This window comes from Triplophysa rosa, linkage group LG25, assembly GCF_024868665.1.
Source record: "Triplophysa rosa linkage group LG25, Trosa_1v2, whole genome shotgun sequence".
In the NCBI taxonomy this organism is placed as follows: domain Eukaryota; kingdom Metazoa; phylum Chordata; class Actinopteri; order Cypriniformes; family Nemacheilidae; genus Triplophysa; species Triplophysa rosa.
The window spans coordinates 10,899,574-10,923,636 of record NC_079914.1 but is presented as its reverse complement, the minus strand read 5'-3'; the positions used below and the strand labels follow the sequence as shown (position 1 = coordinate 10,923,636).

The 24,063-nt window shown below is 40.5% G+C and overlaps 1 protein-coding gene across 8 annotated transcripts in view; it reads left to right on the top strand.

Moving 5' to 3' along the window:
- Positions 1–21,672, top strand: part of nfia (nuclear factor I/A) — a 142,520-nt gene extending 120,848 nt beyond the window's left edge. For 6 of the 8 annotated variants that reach the window (XM_057325981.1, XM_057325986.1, XM_057325984.1 and 3 more), the window contains 4 exons: positions 1,424–1,602; positions 2,544–2,709; positions 2,960–3,051; positions 13,832–21,672. In XM_057325981.1, coding sequence (XP_057181964.1) covers positions 1,424–1,602; positions 2,544–2,709; positions 2,960–3,051; positions 13,832–13,846 — 452 coding nt within the window. In that variant the 3' untranslated portion in view covers positions 13,847–21,672. The remainder of the gene's footprint in view (positions 1–1,423; positions 1,603–2,543; positions 2,710–2,959; positions 3,052–13,831) is intronic. The other 2 variants (XM_057325982.1, XM_057325985.1) reach the window with 1 other exon arrangement.
- Positions 21,673–24,063: the final 2,391 nt, after the last annotated feature.

Here is a 24,063-nt window from a genome sequence, read left to right as displayed (position 1 = left end):
GGGATGTAATAAGTTGGGATGTAATATGGTCATCAGACCAAATTTCTACGATGCTCCGCACCTATCCATACAGACTGTTGATATCTCTTACAGCCTTGTTTTCACGTTTCCTTCTTCAAGGAGGCCTCGGTACTCTTATTTGGTTCGCTTTTGGTGCTGCATTCACACCTGCCCAAACGAACCGCACCAAGAAGAAAAACGAGCTCTAGTGCGATTCAACCGTACTAAATGAGTCAGGTGTGAAAGCACACTTAGTCATCCTTTGTCTGTCACCGGGTTTTGCAAATATCTAACCAATAAAAAGTTTTAACTTTGAAAACGCAGTATGTAATCATTTTAAAAAGAATTTAGACGTTCGAGGTTTCATAAGGACCGCGACGAAACAATTAAGTTTGTAGAAATGATAACTTTTGCTCTTTTGTTTTTAAAAAAAATATCTGGGGACCCCTTAGAACATTCCCTGGGGGTCCCCGGACCCTTGGGTTATGAGTTTCTCTAAAACGTACATATTAAGGGTGTGCAAAGCAGCCGGTATTTGTATCTGTATTTGTATTTGTTGAGGGGGGGAAGTATTTGTATTTGTATTCGAGTAAAATTCAAAATAGGCGTAAAAATCCAGTTTTTTTGCGTTACACTTCTAATTTAGGTTATAGTGTACGTAAACAGAGCGAACATGAGAGCACCCGACTGCAGACGTCAATAATGAAGCGTAATGGAATAATCTCCCGATCAAACTCCGCTTCCCGAAAGTTATAAACTGCCTCCGGAACCCAGTTAAGGTACAAAAATCTATTCAACAAAAATAGTGATGCACGCAGTGAAGTCTTGTTTCGCTCAGCCGAGCCTTCTCTGTTGCTGTGTGGAGCAGCCTGTGTGAGTCACCTCTTTTACCCCCCACCCCCCTGACTCCTGAATGTCACTCACTCACTCACTCATGCGGGCATGCACTGCGGTCTCGTGAGAAAACGCAGCTTTTTGATATAAAGTTTTTCTTGTTCCCGAATACAAATATTTTTTTAAGTATTTGTTCGAAATAAGTATTCGTAAAAAACACGCTATTTGTGCCTTTCCGAATACCGTATTCGGGTTCGGCTCCACCCCTAGTACATATATTTCCAGAGTTAAATGCGATTAATATTGTTTTGTTGACTAAACAGTCGACACCCAGGTCAAACGCATTGACATATTGAACAACGTGCCTCCACTCCTCATAACCTCAGACTACAGTTTATTGACACTCTTTATAGAAAAGTCCGTGTGTGAATATTTTGAACCAGTGAACCCATCCCCATCTGCATGAGCGATCCCACCACTCACAACATCCGCACCCTTTCTTCACTGTCTTACCCCAAATGCCCCTCTCCACAGTTCTCTCTTCCAATCTTCTTCTCTCTCTTCTAACTCCTCTCTTTTTCCTTTCCAGCGAGTCCTCACGCCACGCCGTCAAGTCTTCATTTCCCGACGTCGCCGATCATCCAGCAGCCCGGCTCGTACTTCTCCCACCACGCCATCCGCTACCACCCCCAGGAGACGCTCAAGGAGTTTGTCCAACTTGTTTGCCCTGACAGTGGTCAGCAAGCTGGACAGGTGGGCTTCCTTAATGTAAGAAGGAGCATTTTTGTACATACCCACACTCCCCCTACCTCACGCAAGCCCTCTTTTGCTGTCGCTTGTTCTTAAATTGTGTGTTCTTAGCGATTTGGTGAAACAGATGTGGTGTGCTGAACATTTTGCTTTTTCCATATTTTTTTAGTGTCTTAAACGTGTTTACAGCTAGCTAGCTAGCTAAATAACAGCACAGACGATTAGCGTGTTAGCCTACACATTTAAACTCAGATTCATATGCAAACACTAATGCACACACACCGAGCTACCCATAATTCATAGCGTCACCTTACTAAACAAATTTTAGTTCAGTTTATTCACTTGCTGTTTTATTAGGATCAGGCCCACCCCGGGTAGCCCACAGCATATAAACCATTTTCGCATACCTGTCTCATAAATGACAATTAAAGCTATAAGATCAATAAAACTAAATGTTACATTATAGCATGCATTGAAATTATTGGTAAAACACGCATTCAGACACTGGTTTCTCCGGGTCACGTGGGTAATAAATCCGATCCTTGGGAGAGTGACCGGGCTGTGGGCGCAGCGACATGGCCCTGACGGCTGGAGGAGAGACAGCGTGCTGTTTGGGTCATAGATTATGAACGGTGAAGTGCGCAGAGCAGCAGAATTTTTTATGACCGGGAGCAGCAGAAAATTGCTGAGCACCGTCACACAGATCCTTCGGATACGCACGTGTGTGGTCGAATCACGGTGTCTGCGAAAGCAGGCGGTGTTTACTGTATTAGTCGGTCACAAGATCTGCATTTTCAGATCGGTGGGATTTCTGAATGAACTAGATTTGACAGGATATTTTTTTACAAATACTCCACCCGGGCATCACTTTTGACCACTGCTATATGTATATTTTGGTGTTTGAAATGTGTCGGACGAGAGGCTCATGCTTTTTTTTTCCTTTCTCTCTTTCTTTGCAGCCCAACGGGAGCAGTCAAGGAAAGGTGCACAACCCGTTCCTGCCCACCCCCATGCTGCCCCCTCCTCCGCCTCCCCCTATGGCGCGACCCGTGCCCCTGCCCGTGCAGGACTCCAAACCTCCCTCGACCTCCACCGAAGGAGGGGGCAACTCTCCCACCTCGCCAAGTGAGTCCCTGCATTCACACACACACTCTCACTAACAGTCCTGTATTTCATTTCCAACCTGAGCGTAAACCATCTCGGGTTTCCCAAGCATGTGTAAGTTTATCTAGAGTGTATTCGTAATGAATTTCCCATCCAGCATGCGTGGTGTCCATGTCAAACCTCGACTTGCAAGCCTGTGTTCTCGACAGCTGTGCCGCTCCCAATGCAATATTGATAATGTGTCTGTGTTTGTGTGTCGTTCTCGCCGCAGCCTACTCCACGCCGAGCACGTCTCCCGCTCAGCGCTTTGTCAGCGTGGGACCCAGAGACCCCAGCTTTGTAAATATCCCTCAGCAGCCTCAGGTGAGTACACATAGAGCCACACACAGATTCACAGAAATCCTTTAAAGTCCATCAAGTGTCCTCGTTGCCTGTCATAAGAGATTTTATGCCGCACGGTTATGCCGACTCTAAGCAAACCTCTTTTTCAGTACGAGAGCTTGTAGGTGATTTGTAATTGGCATGTTCTGACTTAAGTTTCTGCCGTACGGGGGGCGCAGTCACCCCTCACACACAAGCACACGTTTGCACACATCGGTTCACCTAAAAATGCTAATTCTTTCATCATTTACTCATTCTAATGTCATTCCAAACCTGTATGAGTTTGTTGCTTCTGCAGAACACAAAAGAAGACATTTTGAAGAATGTTGGTAACCCAACAACATTGACACCCATTGACTTCCATTGTATGAACACAAAACCACGGAGACATTTCTCAAAATATCTTCTTTTGTGTTCCAAAAAGTTTTATTTTAAGTGAATAAATCAAACAACAGATAACATGATTGGACACTTTATGCTTCACTTATGCAACGCCTGAACGAATGCAATGAAATCCCTATAGTTTCTTCGTGGCTAATGTAAGACACTGTTTATTGTAATAGCTTGTTATATACACACGTATTGTGTATCTCAGCCATCAACCGTATCTGCTCTCTAGATAACTGTATTTATGACTATTTAAAACGCTATATGGGTCACTGCTATTAATACGTTCATACACATTAGGATCTCTCTGTAGATGTACATAAACATGCACTTGTTTTTCATTTCTAATGTTATAGCTTCTGGAGTGTCTTTGCTGCTTGTAACCTTAATCATCACACACACACATCTGTGTGACAAATGCAGCCTGTACCACCACCTCACAAGAGCAAAAACCGAACTGGTTTTAAAGAAACACAGCAGAGATGATACTGCACACAGAGAGTAAACACTAAAGACTAGATTGGAACAGTGAGAGAGAGAGAGAGAGAGAGAGAGAGAGAGTGTGTGTGTGTGTGTGTGTGTCCGGAGCCCTGCAGCAGTCTTCCATCGATTTATTGACTGTGTCGCAGGCCGCAAGACACGCATCCCCCAGTAGAGTGGAGGCAGGTGTTTGTCAGGCCGGCTGAAGGAGAGGGGAGCGGGTGGGGAGGGGTTGTTATTATTTATTGTTTGTGTTTATTTATTACTCCTCTCTAACTCGCTCTCTCTCCCCCTCTCTTCTCTCTCTAGATTTTTCTTTCTATCTGTATATCTTTAGATCTGTTTGTATATATTTTACACGGGTCAACTTGTGTTGCTGGTCGTCATGCCTGGAGTTGAACATTTAGATGTTGTGTATTTAGTTTTTTCTTATTTTTAATATTGTTTTTCTTATTTTTGGTTGTTTTTCAGACTCGTTGTGGTTCTTTACCAAAACTCTAATTGTGTGACTAAATTAAATGAGACCATAAAGAATTTAGATTATTTTTATTTTACAGGGTGTCCGCGGATCCTTAAAATGTCTTAAAAAGTCTTAAATTCCATAATGTCAAAATAAGGCCTTAAATAGCATTCAAATATCTTAAATCTGCGTTTCCAAGGTCTTAGAAATGCAGTCGAACCGACACTGTAAAGAAGATTTTATTTTCGTTTTAAAATCATGTACGTCTATTTGTCACGCAGAACAAAATAGGCGGAACCAACTAACAAATAACACGTTCGCGGGGGGTTCGTTAGGTGAGTGGACTGGACATTACCACATGGAGAAAAGTTTGAGCTTTAGCCATGGGGAAGTGCAAATTTGTTGCTATGAAATTGGTCTTAAATTTCATTCTGCACGGTATTAAAAAGGTCTTAAAAAGTCTTAAATCTAACTCTCAGAAACCTGTAGATACCCTGTTTTAGTTTGTCTAGTTTACTTTTCATTTGCAGTTTTTTCACGGCTAATTTTGGCTTTCATACATTTTGGTGAAACTTTACAATAAGGTTGTATTTGTTAACATTAGTAATTGCATTAGCTAACAATAAACTTTTACAGCATTTAGTAACTTACTTCATAGTAATTTTCAGTATTTACTGATACATTTATTACATCAAAAAACATACATTTGTTGTATCTGTTAACATTAGTTAATACAGTGAACTAACATGAATAATTGTATTGACATTAATAACATTGATACAAATTATCAAATGCCGAAAAACGATATTTAGTTTTGTTAGATCATGTTAGCGAATGCATTTATTCATGTTAACAAATACAACCTTATTGTAGTCTTACACCATTGTTTACGATAAAGGCCATTTAGCTTCTTATATTTATTTAAACGGCAACATAACAAGTGCGTGTGTGTTTGAAAAAGGCTATAATGTTGTTTGTTAAATAAAATGTAAAATGACTTTTGATGTAGACCCATGAGAATAAAACCGCTCTCCTTCTAGACAGACAGCCATCGCTCCGTGAGGTTATATTAAAGCACTGTATGAGTCTCAGACCGGCCATATTGACAAGCCTGTGACCCCACGGCAGGGTTCGGTCGCACCATTTCATTGGCCTCGTAAGCCTACGCAGAACACCCCGGGGCGGGGAAGACAAAAGTTGCCTGCGGAAGTTGTCGTGTTTCGGAGGACGCCTTATAAAAAAACAGCGAGAGCGACGGGCAGACGAGAACGACGTGACCCTAACTATAAACATTCCTGTCGGCCTGCTCATGGTAACCAGGGGGAGAAAGAGAGACGGGATGGTATGATAGAGGGGTCTGCCGTGGGAGGAGGGGTGGGCAGTGAAAGGCGAGGGAGGGAGGGGTTGGCTGCCATGGGAGCTGTTGGCGATTGCCCTCGGAGATGGAGAGGTTGGCACCACATGCGGGGATGTAGGGGGGCAGGTTGGGACGGTGCCCTGAGAAGGGGCATTTCTCACACATTTACACACATGGGCACATGCTCGGTAATATCCGCCATCTGCATGCGTTACGTGTGTGGACAATAAATCTGAAGTGCCACGGTAAAATAAATGGTGTTGCGAGTTTGCAGTTAGCATTTTTTGTGTGCAAGATGAAACGTACAAAATCACAAACACGCACAGGCCCGTAATCCGTGTTTAATTGCGCAGCGCGCGGAGACTGCGGCCTGACCCCGGTCCCGAAGCGCTGCTGATAAAGCAATGATTCATAAACAGCGTTTTTAATCAGAACGCGCTGGGAGGAACTCAGCGTGTGATGGGACACGCTGATAGGCAGCACTGTGTGACTCACACACACACGGCTGTAAATCGGCACCGTTGAGGCTAGGACGAGAACTCCCAACACCCTTGGATTCCCTTCCTATAAATGTTAGCATGCGGGAGAGATAACATCAGTAATTGACTCTTGTCCTCTGTGTCAATTTGCCGTAGTTAAGCGTCCGCCGAGACGTTCTCGCAAAACTCCTAACGATTATTACTCGGATTCATAATAACTTAACATTTGCTAACCAAAAAGGAGAGAGGCAGTACATGCCTAATAGTGTTGTTTAAAGTGAATTCTAATGGCGCTGTTGCGTCAGCAAATTGTTTAGCCTGCAGTCGATGGCTCGATTATTGTGTGGAGGGTTTATGTGCGTTTCCTCCAGGAGCCAGAAGAGGGCAGAGCGCCAGACTGCCGGACACACAAATTAATTACCCAAGATTGATTTCAGCTCTGTGCTCTGTGTCACACCGCCAGAAAATCACCGGCTCCTGTTTCTGTCCGAGCTCACACACACTTCCACAAATCTGCCTTGGTGGAACAGGAGAGAGAGAGAGAGAGAGAGAGAGAGACTAGTTCTCTCTTTTACACACGTCTGCGAACATTACCACGTCGATCCAATACACACTTATGAACATGTGCGACTGCACAAATTAAATAAATTTGTAAATATAAGTTATGATTACGAATGTTAAGATAATAGGGCTGTGCAAAAATATCGCAATTTTTTTTTTTCCGATAGTGTATCGATAGTGATACCTCTACTATCGATATTTTTTTTAAAGAGCAGGTTTCAAGGTTTTTGTAAGTGTCCTAATGTTGTATTAGAGTCCCCAACAACATGTTCAAATGCATCAAAGGTAAAAAAACGGTGCTATTTTCTTAAAATAAGCATTTAGTATCTATCCATTTCTCAAAGATCCCTAAACGATTCCTCCGAAGCTGTTCAAATGTTCCACTTCTCTAAGCTCCTCCCTACTGCGAGTCCAGTGTGCTCCGATTGGCCAACTGGCCCAATCAGTTGTGATTGGTCTTTCTTCATACACTGCGTGTCAGAAACGAAACGCTCATTACCACAGTTCTTACCTCAGGAAGGTTTTTGTAAACAAAGACGAAAGTTTTTATCTTCATAAACTTATCTTCATAAACCATTCAGACTATTGTTTTCTGTTGATCTTTTTTCGTCATAGTTGTGGGAGAACAACAACGGCTCTATCCAAAAGTTGATCATTACTATACAGAGGGGAGTAACTGAGCAAGTTAGCGAGAGCTTCCAAAGATAATGCACACACCTTTACATAATAAAATGATATAGTGCTGCAGTCCGTTTTTAAAATAATGACAAGCAAACCGTTTTGTTTGAAGGGGATCGTGACCACAGCTAAACTTTGCACACTTGAAAAAACCATAATGTGAGACACGTTAGCAAAGTGCTACCATGACTAAACGATAAAGGGATACAGTTTGTACAATACTACGACATGTAGAACGACAACAGTCAACAATAACCGCCACATTATTAGGTAAGAGTTGGATTATTAAAACTGTAACACTGTTAACTTATATGTTGTTTACCTGGAAACCTACAGCTGTACTAAATATACAACACGGATTAGCACAATTACTTTAACGTATATTGTAAGCACTCAATTTAACATGTACACATAACGTATTTATCATACTTACAGCTTGTGGTTCTGAGACGCTTGTTAGTCCAAATAAAGTTGGTATTAACTTATCTTTAAGGGTCTAGCGGCTGGCAAATCCCGCGTTGAACTCGCCAAAATTTGAGAAGCAGTCATCGGTAAAATGATGAGCACATTACACAAGGTTGGAATTGTACTGCAGTGGTATCGTGGGGAAAAAAAAGTAACCACTGATGTTTCACATCGTCATCCTTTGGCAGCGAAAACAAAGTACATTTGCGTTCACAGCACAAAACACAGCGTCCCCTCGACATGTTGTATACGCAACACTACCTGAAGTGCTAGTGGGCAGGTCAGAGTGTTCCTGTTTCGCGGGAAGGCGGGGATTGTGCTGATGCGTTACACTGTGACGTATCGATGTTACACTCAAAAGATTCGAAAGCCTAACGATTTGTTTGGGCGGTTCGGAGTCGACTCCTTACTTTGGAAGCCAATATCGTAATTTATCATGGACTTTTTGGAATAACAACTTTGCAGATCATCAAAATTGAAGGAAAGCTACGTTACACACTGAAATGCCGGTAATTTTATGAGATTCATGAAACCTGCTCTTTAAATCATGTCATATACATACGGCCAAAAGTAAGTGGAAGCGAGCATGGCGAAAAATATAAGAATGAGTTATATAAAATAATGCTGTTTGTAGGCTTCGCAAGTCATGACACAAGTCACTTGGCTACTGCAGCGCAATGACATTGACATTTATTGTGCTTTCATGGGTGTGACACCAGCGCATTTACAGCACGGATGAACCAGAGGTTTCATACTGCCCATGTTCATTGTTTTAACTGTAATGCACCACAACAGCCAAGTGACTTGCGCGAGCCACCTTATTCCCCTGTGCTACCCACTTGAGGGGTGCAATCCACAGTTTGAGAACCCAAACCTCTGATCTAAAGGTCCATGCATCGCACATCATTGCCACTCTGCAGAGGTAAGGGATGTTTTTACATGTATCCTTACAGAAAACCCCTGCTGGTGCACAGCATGTTGTATTTCTAGCTCTACTTTTTACATTTTTTATTTAAAATATTGCAATATATCGCAAATGTGTATCGTATCGAAATACATAGCAATATATTGTATCGTGACCCATCTATCGTGATATGTATCGGGAGGCACTTGTCGATACACAGCCCTATAAGATAAAGTAATGAAAATACATGAAAGTAATTCGATTCATGTCTATTGCTTCAGTCCATTACTGTTCAGACTTTTTCTAAATTATTTCAACTTTGAATAAATTGTTAATGCTAAGGGATTACATTTAAAGAAATTAAACAAACTTCTCAGCTCGGATGTGTAGTCTGCATATTCTAGGATAACCCTTTTATTTCAGTGTAAGTTCTCTTGAACTAATTAATTAAATATTTAAATTGATATTTATGCTGAATTTTTTTAAAGTATTTAAATAACGGAAAAAAAGTATTATTAACAAATATATGAATCATATTAAAATAAAAAATGTCTCACCATGTCCTGTAAATATGTATTCTTATTCTATTAATATTAATCATTCATTAATAATAAATTAATAATTCCTTCTACAATGTCAGGTGAAATTATGGACAACAATTGCGATTTTTCTCATAATCGTTGTGACTCTGTGTATATCCCACAGGTGTGAACTGTTTGTTTGGGGTCGTCTAATGGACCGCCGAGCTCCGCTGTCTTTTTTTCGTAGCGTCTGATGGCAAAATGTAAATAAATAATGTAGTAAATGTCTGCAGGCTCCCGTGGGGAGCTGTAATACGCGGCTGGGCGGTTTGGGTTGGAGATGGCTTTTATAAGCACTGCTCTCCAGGCCCGGGCTGGTTTGCATTACATGAGGCTGAATTCCTCTGAGATGACACTCATCCTCAGGCACTTTAGCGTGGCCGCTGACTCAGCGCTCTTGCGAGCTGATGAGATTACTCCTGCCATTGACAGGGAGTTAAAGGACCAGACGAAGATTCCCTCTATCATTCACTCTCTCTCTTTTCTTTTCTATAGATCGTGCACTACAATCTCCTCTGATCTCTTTATTTTTTTCAGGGTCTCCTTCACCCAACGTTCTTGTTTTTCTATCCCCAGATTTCACCTTTCACATGCGTTCATACTCGTATGAATAAGTGTTGCTGTAGCAGATGTGCTGTAATGTGTGTACTGTGCTTGTATTTGCATGAGGTAATCTCCCCTCCGCCTCCATCCTTTCGCTACATTAAAACAGCTTTCACCTTGAAGGCTTTCAAACGGGACACTTAGGCTATTGATGGGTGGAGAGTACAGCTATCTATCCGTCAATTACAACCGCTGACGTACGTCCTTTAAAGCCAACCCCACCGGCGCTGGGAGGTCCCATTCATTTGAGTGAATAAGTGTGACCGGACAATCCGTTTCAATGAGCTGGTTAAATTAAACTGTTGGAAAATGTGAGAGTCAAGACTCATCATGGTGTGTCTTTTGTTGTTTTAGAACTCAATTTGAACTATTAACTCTGTAGATGCTTGAAATGCATCATGTCTTAAAGAAATAATAAATAATTAAAAATAATTAAATCATTCAATGTCATTCCAAACCTGTACGAGTTTCTTCTGCAGAACACAAAAGAAGATATTTTGAAGAATGTCGCTAACCAAACCACATTGACCCCCATTGACTTCCGTTGTATGGACACAAAACCACCGAGACATTTCTCAGAATATCTTCTTTTGTGCTCCACTGAAGAAAGAGTCATTTACGACGTGCAGCCCGTGGGACGTCTTGTTCTCCTTCGAACCGTTGGGTTTTGTTTCCGTGAATCTCTGGGTCTCTCTAGGTTTCCCGCTCTCGCTCTTCCCAGGCCCGCGGCGCAATTCCGTCCCCCTTAGAGATACACGGAAAGATCGAGCGCAAAGGGAGGTTCAATCCCACTATTCCTCCCTTCCTACACACCCTGCAGCTGCACACAGAGACCCCTGACCCTTCATGTGTTTACCCTCCCTCGTGCAGAGCTCCGCGGTGGAGACCACCTCCACCCAGAGAACCAGCCGACCCGTCTTACATAAGTCCAACTGCAAGCCCCTCCTGATTCAGGGTTCGGGAAAGGTGACGAAAATCGAAAAAAAAATGAAACGAGGCCTCAGGCCAGGGAGTGTGGTTGTGGAGTGAAGAGTGAGGGGGGAACAAGGGTGTAATCATCTAACCGCACAAAAGCACCATGTACTGCTCTTTACTGTCTATGGAAACACCAGGGAAAGGAGGTTTCTGTGGTTTTCACCTCACTCTCTCATTCTTGGCCGTGATGAGACGACAGCCACTGGAAGGGGGCGTGTGGAGCGCTGGCCGTTTGTCAGCTTTGTGGTCGCGCCTTATGCCAACTTGTGTGGCCAAAAGAAAATACGACTTCTTTTTCTGTTTTGTTCAGCAATGGGCTTCTTGTTTTCTGTTGCGTGTTTCGTGATGAGCTATCCCACAATGCAACAGTTCAAGAGTTTGCAGCAGCATAGGAAAAAGTGATTTTACACTCGATGTTTTACATTTTTATACTGATCTAGGTTCTGTCACCCCTAATTAAATCTTAACATCGTCCATTAGTAGAGAGTCCATAAAAGTGATGTGTGCGAAACCACTTTAATTTCTCCGGCTCGATAATTCCGCATCGCCGCAAAGGACTTTGAAAGACTTTTCGTTGAGTTGAGAGCCAGTGAAAAGATATATTAGCAGTACTTGCTAAGGCAAGCGTCATTGTTATTCGTCATACTTAGTATGTGAACAATGCAGAAATTTTAAAGGGACAGTTCACCCGAAAAAAAAAATTGTCATCATTTATTCACCCTCATATCATTTCAAATCTGTATATGGAACACAAAAGAAGATAATTTGAGAAATGTCTCAGTGGTTTTGTGTCCATACAATGGAAGTCAATGGGGTCCAGCGTTGTTTGGTTACCAACGTTCTTCAAAATATCTTCTTTTGTGTTCTGCGGAAGAAAGAAAGTCATACAACGTTTTACAGGAATTCTCACTACTCTGTCGATTCCCTCCAGTTACGAAATAACGTAAAAACGACAGGTTGTAATTTCACACCTTTTCTTCTCCTTCCGTCTGTCTCGCTGTCCTCCACACTCCTGCTCACCGCATATCTGCAGACTAAATCCCAACTGTCAGCACACGCCCCTGTGTTGCAACACAACCCCACCGTCCACAAAGTTACATATCACAGAGAACCCTGCACGCTCCCCGTCTCCAAACGTCTTCTCAGGACGGGGCGGGAGGGGAGGGGGTGGAGGAAAAGTTTCAGAGCGGTCGAGCCGATAGACAAAGACACGAGGAAGCTGCACTGCACCGGAGCGCAGAAGTCCAGAGTCAGCAACTTCTATTGATTAAAAACTAACCTTCCAGTTTCTCCGCTGCGCTTGCGGTGAGCAATAGAATTTAAACGAGCCGTAAGCCCGAGCCCTCCGCGCGGATGTCTGGGACGTTTCCAACCTGATAGAATCCACTCTGAATCTGACAAGCGAGAGTGATTGATTTAATTGTTTTTAACTTTATTAAGTTATTTACCGTATTAGTCCTAATACACTTTCAGTGAAGCTTGTGATGCATTATAAAGCTGTCAATCATTCTTAGAGGGATACATCACCCCAAAATTAAAATGTTGTCATTATTTATTCACCTTGTTGTTTGAAACCTGTATATGACTCTTGGAACACAAAAGAAGATATTTTGAGAAATGTCTCAGTGGTGTTGTGTTCATGCAATGGGGGTCAATGTTGTTTGGTTACCAACGTTCTTTAAAATATCTTCTTTTGTGTTCTGCAAATGAAAGAAACTCATACAGGTTTGGAATGGCGTGAAATATGAGTAAACAATGAAAGAACTCTCTTTTGGCTGAACTCATACTTTTTTCATTTTATCATTGTAGATATAGACACAAATATATTATTTAAAAATAAATTAATGAATTTAATCATAATTGTCATAAGATGTGTTGTTGTTGACGCATTTTAGTTCATTTGTTTTAAAATTCAAAGCTAGACTTCTCTCTGATTGGCTGAAGTCACGTCAGCCTTAATTAATCATGGCTGTTTATTGGGAGACAGTGGGTTTGTGTATGCAGGAGCCGAACAGTAGGAGGGGCATGTGAAACTATAGCGTGTGTGTTTGCAGCAGGCCGGATCACTCGAACAGATCCACCAGCTGGAGAGAAAAGCAAGAACGGAGCAGGCAAAAGAAAGGGGATATTAAAAGAGAAGGGAAGAGAGAGAGGAACAGAGAGCGAAGGCCCGGTCTTGCAAATGATAGTCACGTATACGGCCGTCTGGTTGTCCGTGGCAACCAGACATGATGTAACACCAGCATGAACTTGAACTTGGTAGGAGGAGGGAAGTCGGAAAGGGGAGGAGAGAATAGAGTCAGAGAGGGAGTGGAAAAGCGGAGGGGGGGGGCGAATGACACCCATGAACAATGGAGCAGGGCAATCAATAAGCCCATTTCACTGAAAGATTACAGTGGTGCACTGAGCTAACCTCAGCACTCGAGACCAACTCCGGCAGCGGGACGGCATTGCTCTGGAAAGCTCCGCAGTGAAGTACAGAGAGAGGGAGCGGATGGGTGGGAACTTGAACAATGTTGGGTGTGAAAGGTTGTGATGGAGACCCTTAGAGAGTCAAGCACCTCTTTCTTCTGCAGAACACAAAAGAAGATATTTTGGAGAACGTTGGTAACCAAACAACATTGACCCCAGTTGACTTCCATTGTATGGACACAAAACCACCGAGACATTTCTTAAAGTATCTTCTTTTGTGTTCCACAGAAGATAGGTTTCAAACAACGTGAGGGTGCTCCATCCCTTTTACTATAGAAATTCCCAAATTTAAGTCATTGTGTTGTTTTCAAACTAACCTATGAGCATCAAACCTCACCAAATGTTTTTCTCTCGTTGCAGTGGTACCTGGGCTAAAGACTTTTGACACAGACCGGCCGCTCCAGAGGTCACATGACCATCCCCACCGTCTCCCCTCAGTACGACCCGCAAAACCATGTATACCAGTCTGAACAGAGAGAAGCCACTTGCTGCCCCAGTACCGGACAGACCCACAGCATGGCTCCAGCAGAACCCCGCCCAAGCCCTGGAATCAAGAGGAATCGATTCAACTCGCTTACACCCACTTACTATATATCTATATAGTCCATATGTATGGTTTATATGCCTATATTCATATATAGTACCTGACCGGCTCTTCCGAGGGTGGAGCTTGAAAAGAAGAGCTTCGGAAACATGCACGATTTTTGTCGTTTCTTTTGTTTGTTTTTTCGTTTTGTTCGGTTCACCCTCACAAAAAGACTGACTCGGAAAACGTAACGCATCGCAATCAAAGAGCTTCCCTCATCTGTGCCTGAGGATGAAGACCTTCTGTCATTTTAAATTCAGTCTACGGCCAAGGGTTCGAGCCCACAACCACCTCCAGGCTGGCAAGCTCTGCCTTTTCCTCGCTTGTGTCTTGACGGATCTACTTGGTGGACGTTGGCGGTTGGCGGGCGCGGAGGTTTTACCTGGGTCAGATACCACCAGCTAAAATCTCTTGACTTGTTTGCGTCTTCTGGCCAGGACCATTTCCTCCCCTTCCACCACCTCCATCATCACCATCATCATGTCAAATCAAACTTCAAAGGACTCGACACCAGACACCATTGAACCCCCCCATCCTCCCATTCGTTGTGTTTTGCGTCATGTCGGGGCAGGCAATGAAGAGCTCATGATGTTTGATCAATCAGGTCATTTTACGGGAGATTTCGTTTGGAAACGTCTCCCCGCTTGTTTTTCGTACAAAACCATTGCAGTTCTTTCTACGAAACCCCAGCTACAGGTCTGTCGCACGCTGCAGAGAACACAAAGGTTCGAGCGAAGGTTTGAGCTTCCATAAACTGATCGAGGTGAACCGTGAATATTGAATTGAGGAAAGTGCAATTTCGGTGGAGAGATGTTGGATTGTTAAATATCTTTGTAAGATAGATCGTTGAAGCGATTGTTGAAAAGTATATATAAATATATATTTTTCTTCCTAGTCCGTTCACACCTCCAGGACTCTAAAATATTGGGGTAAAAAAGAATAAACGTAAAGAGACAAATAGAACAAATAGCCTTGTGAGAAATAAGGGGAGCTGTAATTGCTTTTTATGTTGTTGTTTTTTAATGTGCTTTTGTTTATCTTGTAATTTTGTTAGTATTGTAGCTCAAATATCCCTTTAAGACGCCATTTAAACAATCAACTTTGTAAGGTTTCTGAGCATGTTGGTAGTTTGTTTTTAAAACAATACGTTCATTAATTTATTTTAATGAAGCACATAATCTAGGTGATAAAAATAGATGTTAAATAAACGTAAAACGGTCAAAGGACGTCAAATCTTTTCCTAAATCTGATGGAGAGCTGTCCCAAAGCGTTCCTCAGACCGAAGCACTTCAGCTTCTTATTCATAGTCACAGGTTGTCAATAAAAGACATGATGCTAAACAAAAAGGTGAAAAACAAAACCGCGAACTCATCCAAACAAATCTTTTCTTCACTTCCCAGGCATGCAATTTAACTATTTTTGTTGCCGTATTTTTCGTTTCGTACCATTTATTTGCGTTTCGACTGTTTCTTATACAAAGCATATATATATATACACTTACAGCCGACTCATCCACCGTCGATCAAAGCTCAGTACAGATAAAAAAATAAATAAAATAACCTGCATGTTCTAGTGTTAGTGACAAATTTTTACATAGATTATGTAGAGTTAAAGTAGTGTGAAAAAGTATTGTAATCCCAACATCAGGCACTTGCCGATAAAGTATTCGTTTGATCCCTTAAGAAGGGAATTTTTACTGCTGTTCTCACAATCAGCCAGCTAAACATCTCTCTGACTCTTCTCAGCTTGTCGTCATTTCGTTATTTCCGTCAGAACAATCATTTTCATATCTTGAGTGTATTTCATTTCCCCTCTTCGAAGTGCACGAAACAATTGTTCCACATCAATGTGCCTTGAGCGATGGTCTAGTTCAGAGGTGTTGCACAAGCTGCAGTGTGGAGAATATTTTCTGAGCCCCCCGTCACCCCACCCTTTATAGTGAAGTAACTTAAGAAAGGGGGCGTTGTTCTTGAAACGCGAGCGGAGCGAATTTGACTTAAATTGTTCACTGAATCATTAAAGTAATGTAAAAACTGCAATCGTAACTTTTGCTTTTATATCGCCATCAGGTTACTTAACGTACTTTTTTTACATGTGTTGAAATCAAACTGACAACAAACTGACGTTTCCTGTGTAATCAACAACTTAACGAAAGAAATCATTATTATAAGCTTATCGTTGTAAATCGAGAAAAGATCAAGAGGTTTGAACACTAATTTTATTATGTACTTGCTTAATAACTTTTTCGTTTTTTTGTCTATTTTAACTATAAAAATGACAGATTGCAGCTTTATTTAAAACCACGTAAAAATGTGAACGATTCTAGCACAAATTCGTTCTGCTGCCCGCGACGCCCATCTAAATAAACACTAATTATAATATTCAATGTAACATTGTGACATTTTCTGTCACCGTCATTATTGTCAGTCCTCAGTCTATTTTAACACCTAATGCTGTACACGACCTTAAAATGAATCTTTTTACATTTCAATCAGTCGAAAGTCAATCATTTCCTGAGTATTTGTACAGAATATGAGTAATACTGAGATTTATGTGTCAACATTACACTTACAACATCTATCCCTACCCCTCTCTCATCACATTGTTGATTTAACACTAGTGTTTTGATATTTGTGGATGTTGCTGCAATTTCTATATGGAGTCTACTACTTTTTCATTTCCGTCTTCCTGTTTTTCTTTTGTTTTGTTCCCAGTTGAAAAATGAGGAAAGTTATTAATATGCAATACTTGCTTGCACTCATGTAAACATTCATTAGTCATTTCATTTTCTTTTAATAATGACATACCCACCACAAGAGAACGTGACATGAAGTCATCATCAGCTTCTCTCGGGTTTCTCATTTCTTTGCGTTTGACACAAGTGACCATAAATGTTTGGGAAAACTTTTGGTCTTTTTTGGTCATAAGCCTTAAAACAAGGAAACACATTTTTGACAAGAGCGAAAACGTCCAGGACTAAAATCTGCCCACTTTTTGATGTACATTTGGTTCCATGCTATATTCATTGTTTACCTGTTTTTTTCTATTGCTCATATCATTTAAGAAAAATGACAGGAATGACTTTCCCAGGAATCTGATGTGATGGTTTTGTAGTTACACTTGTGTGGGTTTCGTTTTTTTTTTTCTAGCGTGACATTTTGTTTTGTTATTGTTCTTGCCTACCCTTTAGAAAAGAGTTGGGCATTACTTAATTGTCTGCACTAAATATAAAATAATGACAATTGTGAAAATTAAAAAATGAAAGAAAAATCACACAAAAAAAGCTTCCAGGGCTTAAAAGAGCGAAGGGAAACACAATTGCACGGATACTTTTTATTTGTTGTCACAAAACTTTTGTTTCGAGCAGCTGAGCATCTAATCAATGAAATTGGCTGTGTGTGTAAGATAATGACAAAATTGCACCATTTTTCAAGAAAGAAAAAAGAGAAAAAGAATTTAAAAGCAATAGTTTGGGCAGTCTGTTTTGCTTTTCGTGTCGTGTGTTATTTAGTTTTTTTGGTACAAAGTGGAGCTAACGTGGGAGATGCGAGCAAACGATTGGAGAAGAGAGTCAGGGTGGCCGCACCTGAGTATGGGAGATGTGATGTTTCTATATTGTATAGTTTTATTAATTACACTGATTTTAAAGCTGCCCTATTTTATAATGCAGGACTTTTGTAACATTGATTAAATGAGGAAAACTAGTGTTGTGAATTTGCTGATTGTTTGTATTATGGCCACATAAATAGAACTGGTTTGTTTGTCCTCTGGGAAACTGGATTTAAGTTGAAAACTTTCCCGTTTCCTACATTGTTTTTATTTTCCTTTTGGCTTTTTTGTATGTATTTAAAGACTTCTTTCTTCTTTCGATGGTTATAGAAGTATTCCTACGCTTGAAAAGTGTGGGATACTGAGGTGAAAAGCCCCATTGTAAATGGATGTTACAAGTATGCTGTATGATGTTTTGAAGGTTCTTTGTTGCATCAGTGTTGATGAAGCTAAATCTAGATCATTCTGAGGATGTTGGTAAGAGAGCGTTTTTATGCATTTTAAAATTTAGTTTTAGGCAGAAGGTATTGACATAGACCGCCAAAGGATGCCCCTATTATAAATGCATCTAGGCATCTTTTTGTGTTTACCATTCCATGCAGGAAAATAAACCGCTTGATATGCAACATGATTCTTTTTCTTTTCAACTTCATCTTCTCCCACCGTCCACCAACGCATGAACCACACACATTTAAATTACAGGAAAGGTCGGTGACAATAGAGCATCAATGAAGCCATAACGTCTACATGTAGATATTTATCATTCCATTCACACGTGGTGAAAGATTCAGTTTTAATGTCTTGCCCTCGGGTCCAAACTTGCACCATAACTCACACGGCGATCATTTATATCGTTTTAATACTATACAAACAAGCCGTATGATGTCCAGGTATGAGGTCCACACATTTATGTCCTGCAAACTAACAGCATCCCAGATGCATTCATCATCATCACCACCACCACCACAAATGCTTTTCTAGAAATGATCATCCCATTTTCTTACCTGGGACAATCGGCAGTCAACGTCGAATCAGTTAGACTGTCGTAGCGTTATCACGTGGTCAGTGTTAATAAAAAATAGCCATCATTTATAACAAGCGGTTTATCAATTTCTTATCATAATCAAACAATATCCTGAAGCTGTATTTTTAAGGTGTAACTTAACCCGACTCTATTTCCCTTTACGAAGAAAAGATGTTATACATTTCCACATTCAACGGTCCTTTTAATGCTAATATTGAAGATAACCAAAAGATGGAAATTTTGATTATCATCAAGTACTGCGTTCCATTCATTAAGGTTAACACCCCTAAAAAATAGTCATAATCTGTGAATTTCTGCTTGTTCTAAAACAGGGTTGAATAAAGGTCCCGCGTTGCAAACGTGATGACTTGAGCATTTTTACGTCCCCATTTTTGTGGGCATTGATATCGTGTTCATTTGCTTGAAAATAAAAAGCATTTAACGATCGAAGAAAAGCGGCAGAATTACGTCTTTTTATCAGGGTAATATTTCATCATAAAGTGAGCCGAAACCAAATATTAGTCAATCAAATACAAGCCCATGCGTCCCTCTTGAGAACATGTTTGACTACTTTGTGAACCTGTGTTTCGCTCTAGTTTGCTTGTTCCTCTCTATATTCCGGGTAACAGGGTTGACGCAACAACCACATTAATAGAGGGATAGTTTCCCCAAAAATTTAAATTCTGTCATCCTTTACTCACCCGCTTGTTATTTCAAACCTGTATGACTGCAGAACACAAAAGAAGGTAGTTTGAAGAACGGTGGTTTTGTGTCTACACAATAGAAGTCAATGGGCACCGCCCTTGTTTGGTTACTAACATTCTTCAAAATATCTTCTTTTGTGTTGTGCGGAAGAAAGAAGATCGTACATGTTTGAAATGATAAGAGGGTGAGTAAATGATGACAGAATTTGTCATTTTTGCTGAACTATTTAACACGTTTCTTAGATTAGAAAGTTAAAAGCGACTATGATGGTATGGTTAGATGGGTTTTTAGCTTCAAACAACATGCCGTCATGAATAACCCCAGCATGCATTGATTGCGGGCGAGCAACCGCATTACGAGTCATGACCAGGTGCTAAGTCACACCGATAAAGTGAAGCGGAAATGAAGACCGTTGTGAGTGACCCTGCTTTCTGCTCGCATAGCAGTCTAATCTGCATGAGAACTATGCACTGACCACACGCTAATCTAATCAGAGTTTGGTATCTACTTCCGACCCGCGCCTTTGCCTTCCTGTTTTTTGAATACGAATCGAAGGGAAAATGAAAACAAACGCAAACCAGCATTTTAACTGATATATTTAAAAAGATCAAATGTAGTGCCTGTGAAAACCTGTATTATATTGCTCTTCTGAATATCGAATACCAGTTAACAGTTTGTAATCCTTTCGAGTTTTCTCAACACCAGTAGCCTTTGCTGTCTCTCATATCCTTCAGATTATACCTGTCAATAATCACACACTATAACCTGCATGCACCTCCATAATCACATAGTAAACTGTTATGAACATGACATGTAAGATGATCTGTAAAAACCCAGCTCTGCTTCGACTCGGTCTTCTTTTATAAAATCTCGGTTGTACAAGCTCTCGGTTGTTTACGACAGTTACTGTTTACTTTTCTCTACAATGTTTACTGCTATACATTTACAGTATAACTGCAGTCCATGCTGGACAAATCTAACTCAGACTGATAGCTTAATGGGATAGTTCACCTCAAAATAAAAATATTGTCATTTATTCACCCTCAAGTTGTTCAAAACCTTTATCTGACTCTTTCTTGCGTGGAACACAAAAGAAGATATTTCGAGAAATGTCTTGGTGGTTTTGTGTCCATACAATGGAAGTCAAAGGGAGCCAATGTTGTTTGATTACCAATGCGCATCAAAATATCTTCTTTTGTGTTCTGCAAAAGAAAGAAAGTCATATAGGTTTAAAATGACATGAGGGTGAATAAGTACTGTGTTTTATACCCCTAACCAAGCTAGTAAAACCAACTTGTCATATTCCAAGACTCAACAGACTTAAGTTCAACTTTAGATTTTCCAGCTGATGTTTAGGGTACACATTTTTAAGACCTCATCCATTCCCTGCTGTAGCTCTTTATCACCTCCAACAATCACAAAGATCCATAGCATTTCCTGATGGCGTGCATTCGGTCCATACGTTCCCACACTCGACAATCTTTACTGAGTGGACGTGGAGTTATCTTGCCCTAGTTGCAATCTGGTCCCAGTTTAACAAACCACGCTTGGTTCTTCTAACCGGTAAATCTCAACAGAATAAGACACAACGGTGGTTGCATTATAGCTGTATTCAGCACTATTGCGGGCAGAGGCCTTCATTGAGTTGCATGTAGCTCCCTGGACAATTCTTCAAACAAGATGTTTGGCTTGAAGACAACAGATGGGAGTTTCTCAAGCACTGTCGAGAGTCAGAATTAACCTCTAAACCTGAGCTGAATCTGCTTATCTAAAGCATCCATGGCCATCAAATGCCACCCCGATAGGAAGTGTAAGGTCTATAATCTTCTTTAACCCAAACCGTGACTGCACAAGGCTGGTTCCTAGCGTATTTGTTTCCTTTATATGCTTATTAAATCGACGAATTCTGAAATTGTGTACAGAGACATTTAGAATGTTTAGTCTGGTTTGGTATCATGAGCCAGAACTGTGACCCTGTCATTAAATGTAAAAAAAGACAATCCCGCTATTACGTGTGAAAGATTCAGGAATCGCTGTGATGTTTCAAGCAACTTTCAACAAGCTCTACCACAAAATCTTCCATTACCGTCATCATCCTGTAAATTTCATACATCTCCACCCCAAACCGAAGCATCGCCATATATTGACATTTTAAATACAATCTAAAAAAGAACGAAAAAAACGAAAACCTTGTGCCTCTAATACATTTACTGAAGAGAAAATGATTATTTGACACTGTTGGTGTTGAGACCAGCTCCATGTCTAGCTCGGTGGAGCTGTTGTATTTAAGCTGTGACTTTTCCTTTCTATTCTGTTATAAATTCTTAATCACAAATATTTCGAACAGCTTTTCCTTTGTCATTTCTGTGTAGCGTCATGCCCTTTTCTTGGAACCACTAGTGTGCGCCACCACCATCGACTCAATTACTAAAAGCAAGATGTGCATTTCCTATGCAACGACAAATACGAGGAAAAAAAACAAATTGAAATAAAGACGCTAATGCTGTAAAACTCTGTGTTTGTTTCATTGATGTCCACATTGTAGTCAAAACCGCTACAATTTTTTATACACGAGGTTATCCAGAAAAAGTTCCTGATGATTTGATGAGTACAAAGTGTGCGGCGGAGCTTTAAGAGGAGATGTGAGTAATCCAGGCACTTTGTGGTTAGTTTGCTGATGCCAGCTGTCTGAGCGCAGATGGAGGCCCGAGCTGCACTGCCGGCGTTCTCTCTCGTATGCTGGTGTCTTGTGTGCACGCCTCGTTTGATGTTGAAGTGCCCCGTGGTCTACTATGAAAGATGTAGTTATGGCTCGGGGACGTGGAATGAGAGCCTGCTTAGCACAGGGACTCTTGGGTACCTATAGGATTTTGGACAAACGTAACAGTTTGCTGAGGGCATTGAAAAGGAAATGATGTAAATGTGTACGCTGAGAAAGCCTGATTGGCTGAACAATAGCGAACTTTTTACATTTTGTTTGTAGCATTTTTCAAGGAAACGGGCAAGCAATGACTGATCTATTTGTTTAGATAATAACTGGTTTATACTGTAGATGGTTTCAATGGCAATAACATAAACAAACGTTATATGGCCCAAACTTAACTTCTGGTTGACCTCCATAAAGAATCAATAACGACCCTGTAGAGTAGATTATTTTATTATAATTAATGTAAATTTGATATAATATAAATTATTTTAGACTTTTAATATAAATGATATAGACTGACAAACAAAAACAGACCGGAACTTTGAGCCAGTGCGTCCGATAAAACCATCTATACTGTAACTCGGTCACCAATTAATGGTCAGCATGAGAGATCATGTAAACAAAAACATTTAAAAAAATAATCGGACTGTTTTGATTAAAACAAATCAGATTTCATAAGCATTTGGTTTGGATTGTGTTAGTCGAAACCGGAAGTGTGATATTTCTGTCCCTAGATATGCCTTATTTTGTTTTCACTGTTATTGTAGTTTTATTAATATTTATATATTTTACGTTTTGTTTGATTATTTTTTAGCTATTTTGTTGCATGCTTTTGTTGTTTTATTATATTTTATATGATTTTTATATTGCTTATATAAGTTATATATGTCTTTTTATTTTAGTTGTAGTTTAGTTTTAAATTATCAATAGTTTAATAAGTTGAATAATTTAATTATGCATAATTTATGTTAATAATAATAATAATACTAAAAACAACAAAAACATATTATTATTATTATTATTATTATTGTTAATAACAACTTCAACTTATTTTCTTGTTTCTTTGCTAAGGCATCATTTCTTATTTTTGTTTAAAGTTTTTCCACATAATATTTAGGTCAAAATGTTATTTGATTTCAATGAACAAATGTTTTCATAGTTTTACTCTTAGTAAACTACAGTATAATCACTTAGAATAGTACTGGGTGAGTTACAAAACAAGCTTCCAAACGTTACCACTAAGGTGTTTCTACAGTTTTGTCAACATACAGTACAATTCAAATAAAATATCCCAATGTTGAATTCCTACAGCACCTGTACGCAAACAACAAAGAATCGCTGCTAAAACGCATCTGACATATCTCGCAGTGTCACTTTTGTGGTTGAGAGCACCTTAATCAAAGCAGGTTAGTGCTGCAGAGACTTCTACCTGAGCAAAGCTGCTGACCATAACCCCCCTCTCTTCTCTCACTTTCACTGAGAAGTGGTGCGACAGTGAACTTGGATTCTCTCGGGGGAACGCTGCTAGCGTGAGATTGGGTTTCGGGGCGAGACGCAATCCTAAAACGAAACCGCAAGAGGCCCCGTGAATAATGCAGAAGCAACACGGGGCTTCGTATTTCTGTCGGGCTCGGCCCCGGCTGCACCCATTCTATGACACGTAACGAGGGCCGAAAGGTCAGGAGGTCACGCGTGAGAGTCTCTACTCCTTCAGGTGTGCGAACTGCTTCTAGTATGCATACTCATATTGCGCACCTAGACGCTGTGTCTTCTTTCCTCGCTCTCATTTTTCTAGTTTTGCAGCCCAGTGCCGTATTAAAACCATAGATCATAAATAGAACACTGACTTAGAGGAGCTAATCTGGGATTTAGAAGGCATTCAGTGAAAAAAGATAATTAATTTCCCTCACACTCGGCGACCACATGCTTGTGAAGAGCTTAGTAAAGATGCACATGAATTAAAACAAGTCTTTAGAAAGTTCAGGGTAATCCCGTGCGAAACGGCTCGGGGAGCGCTGTTG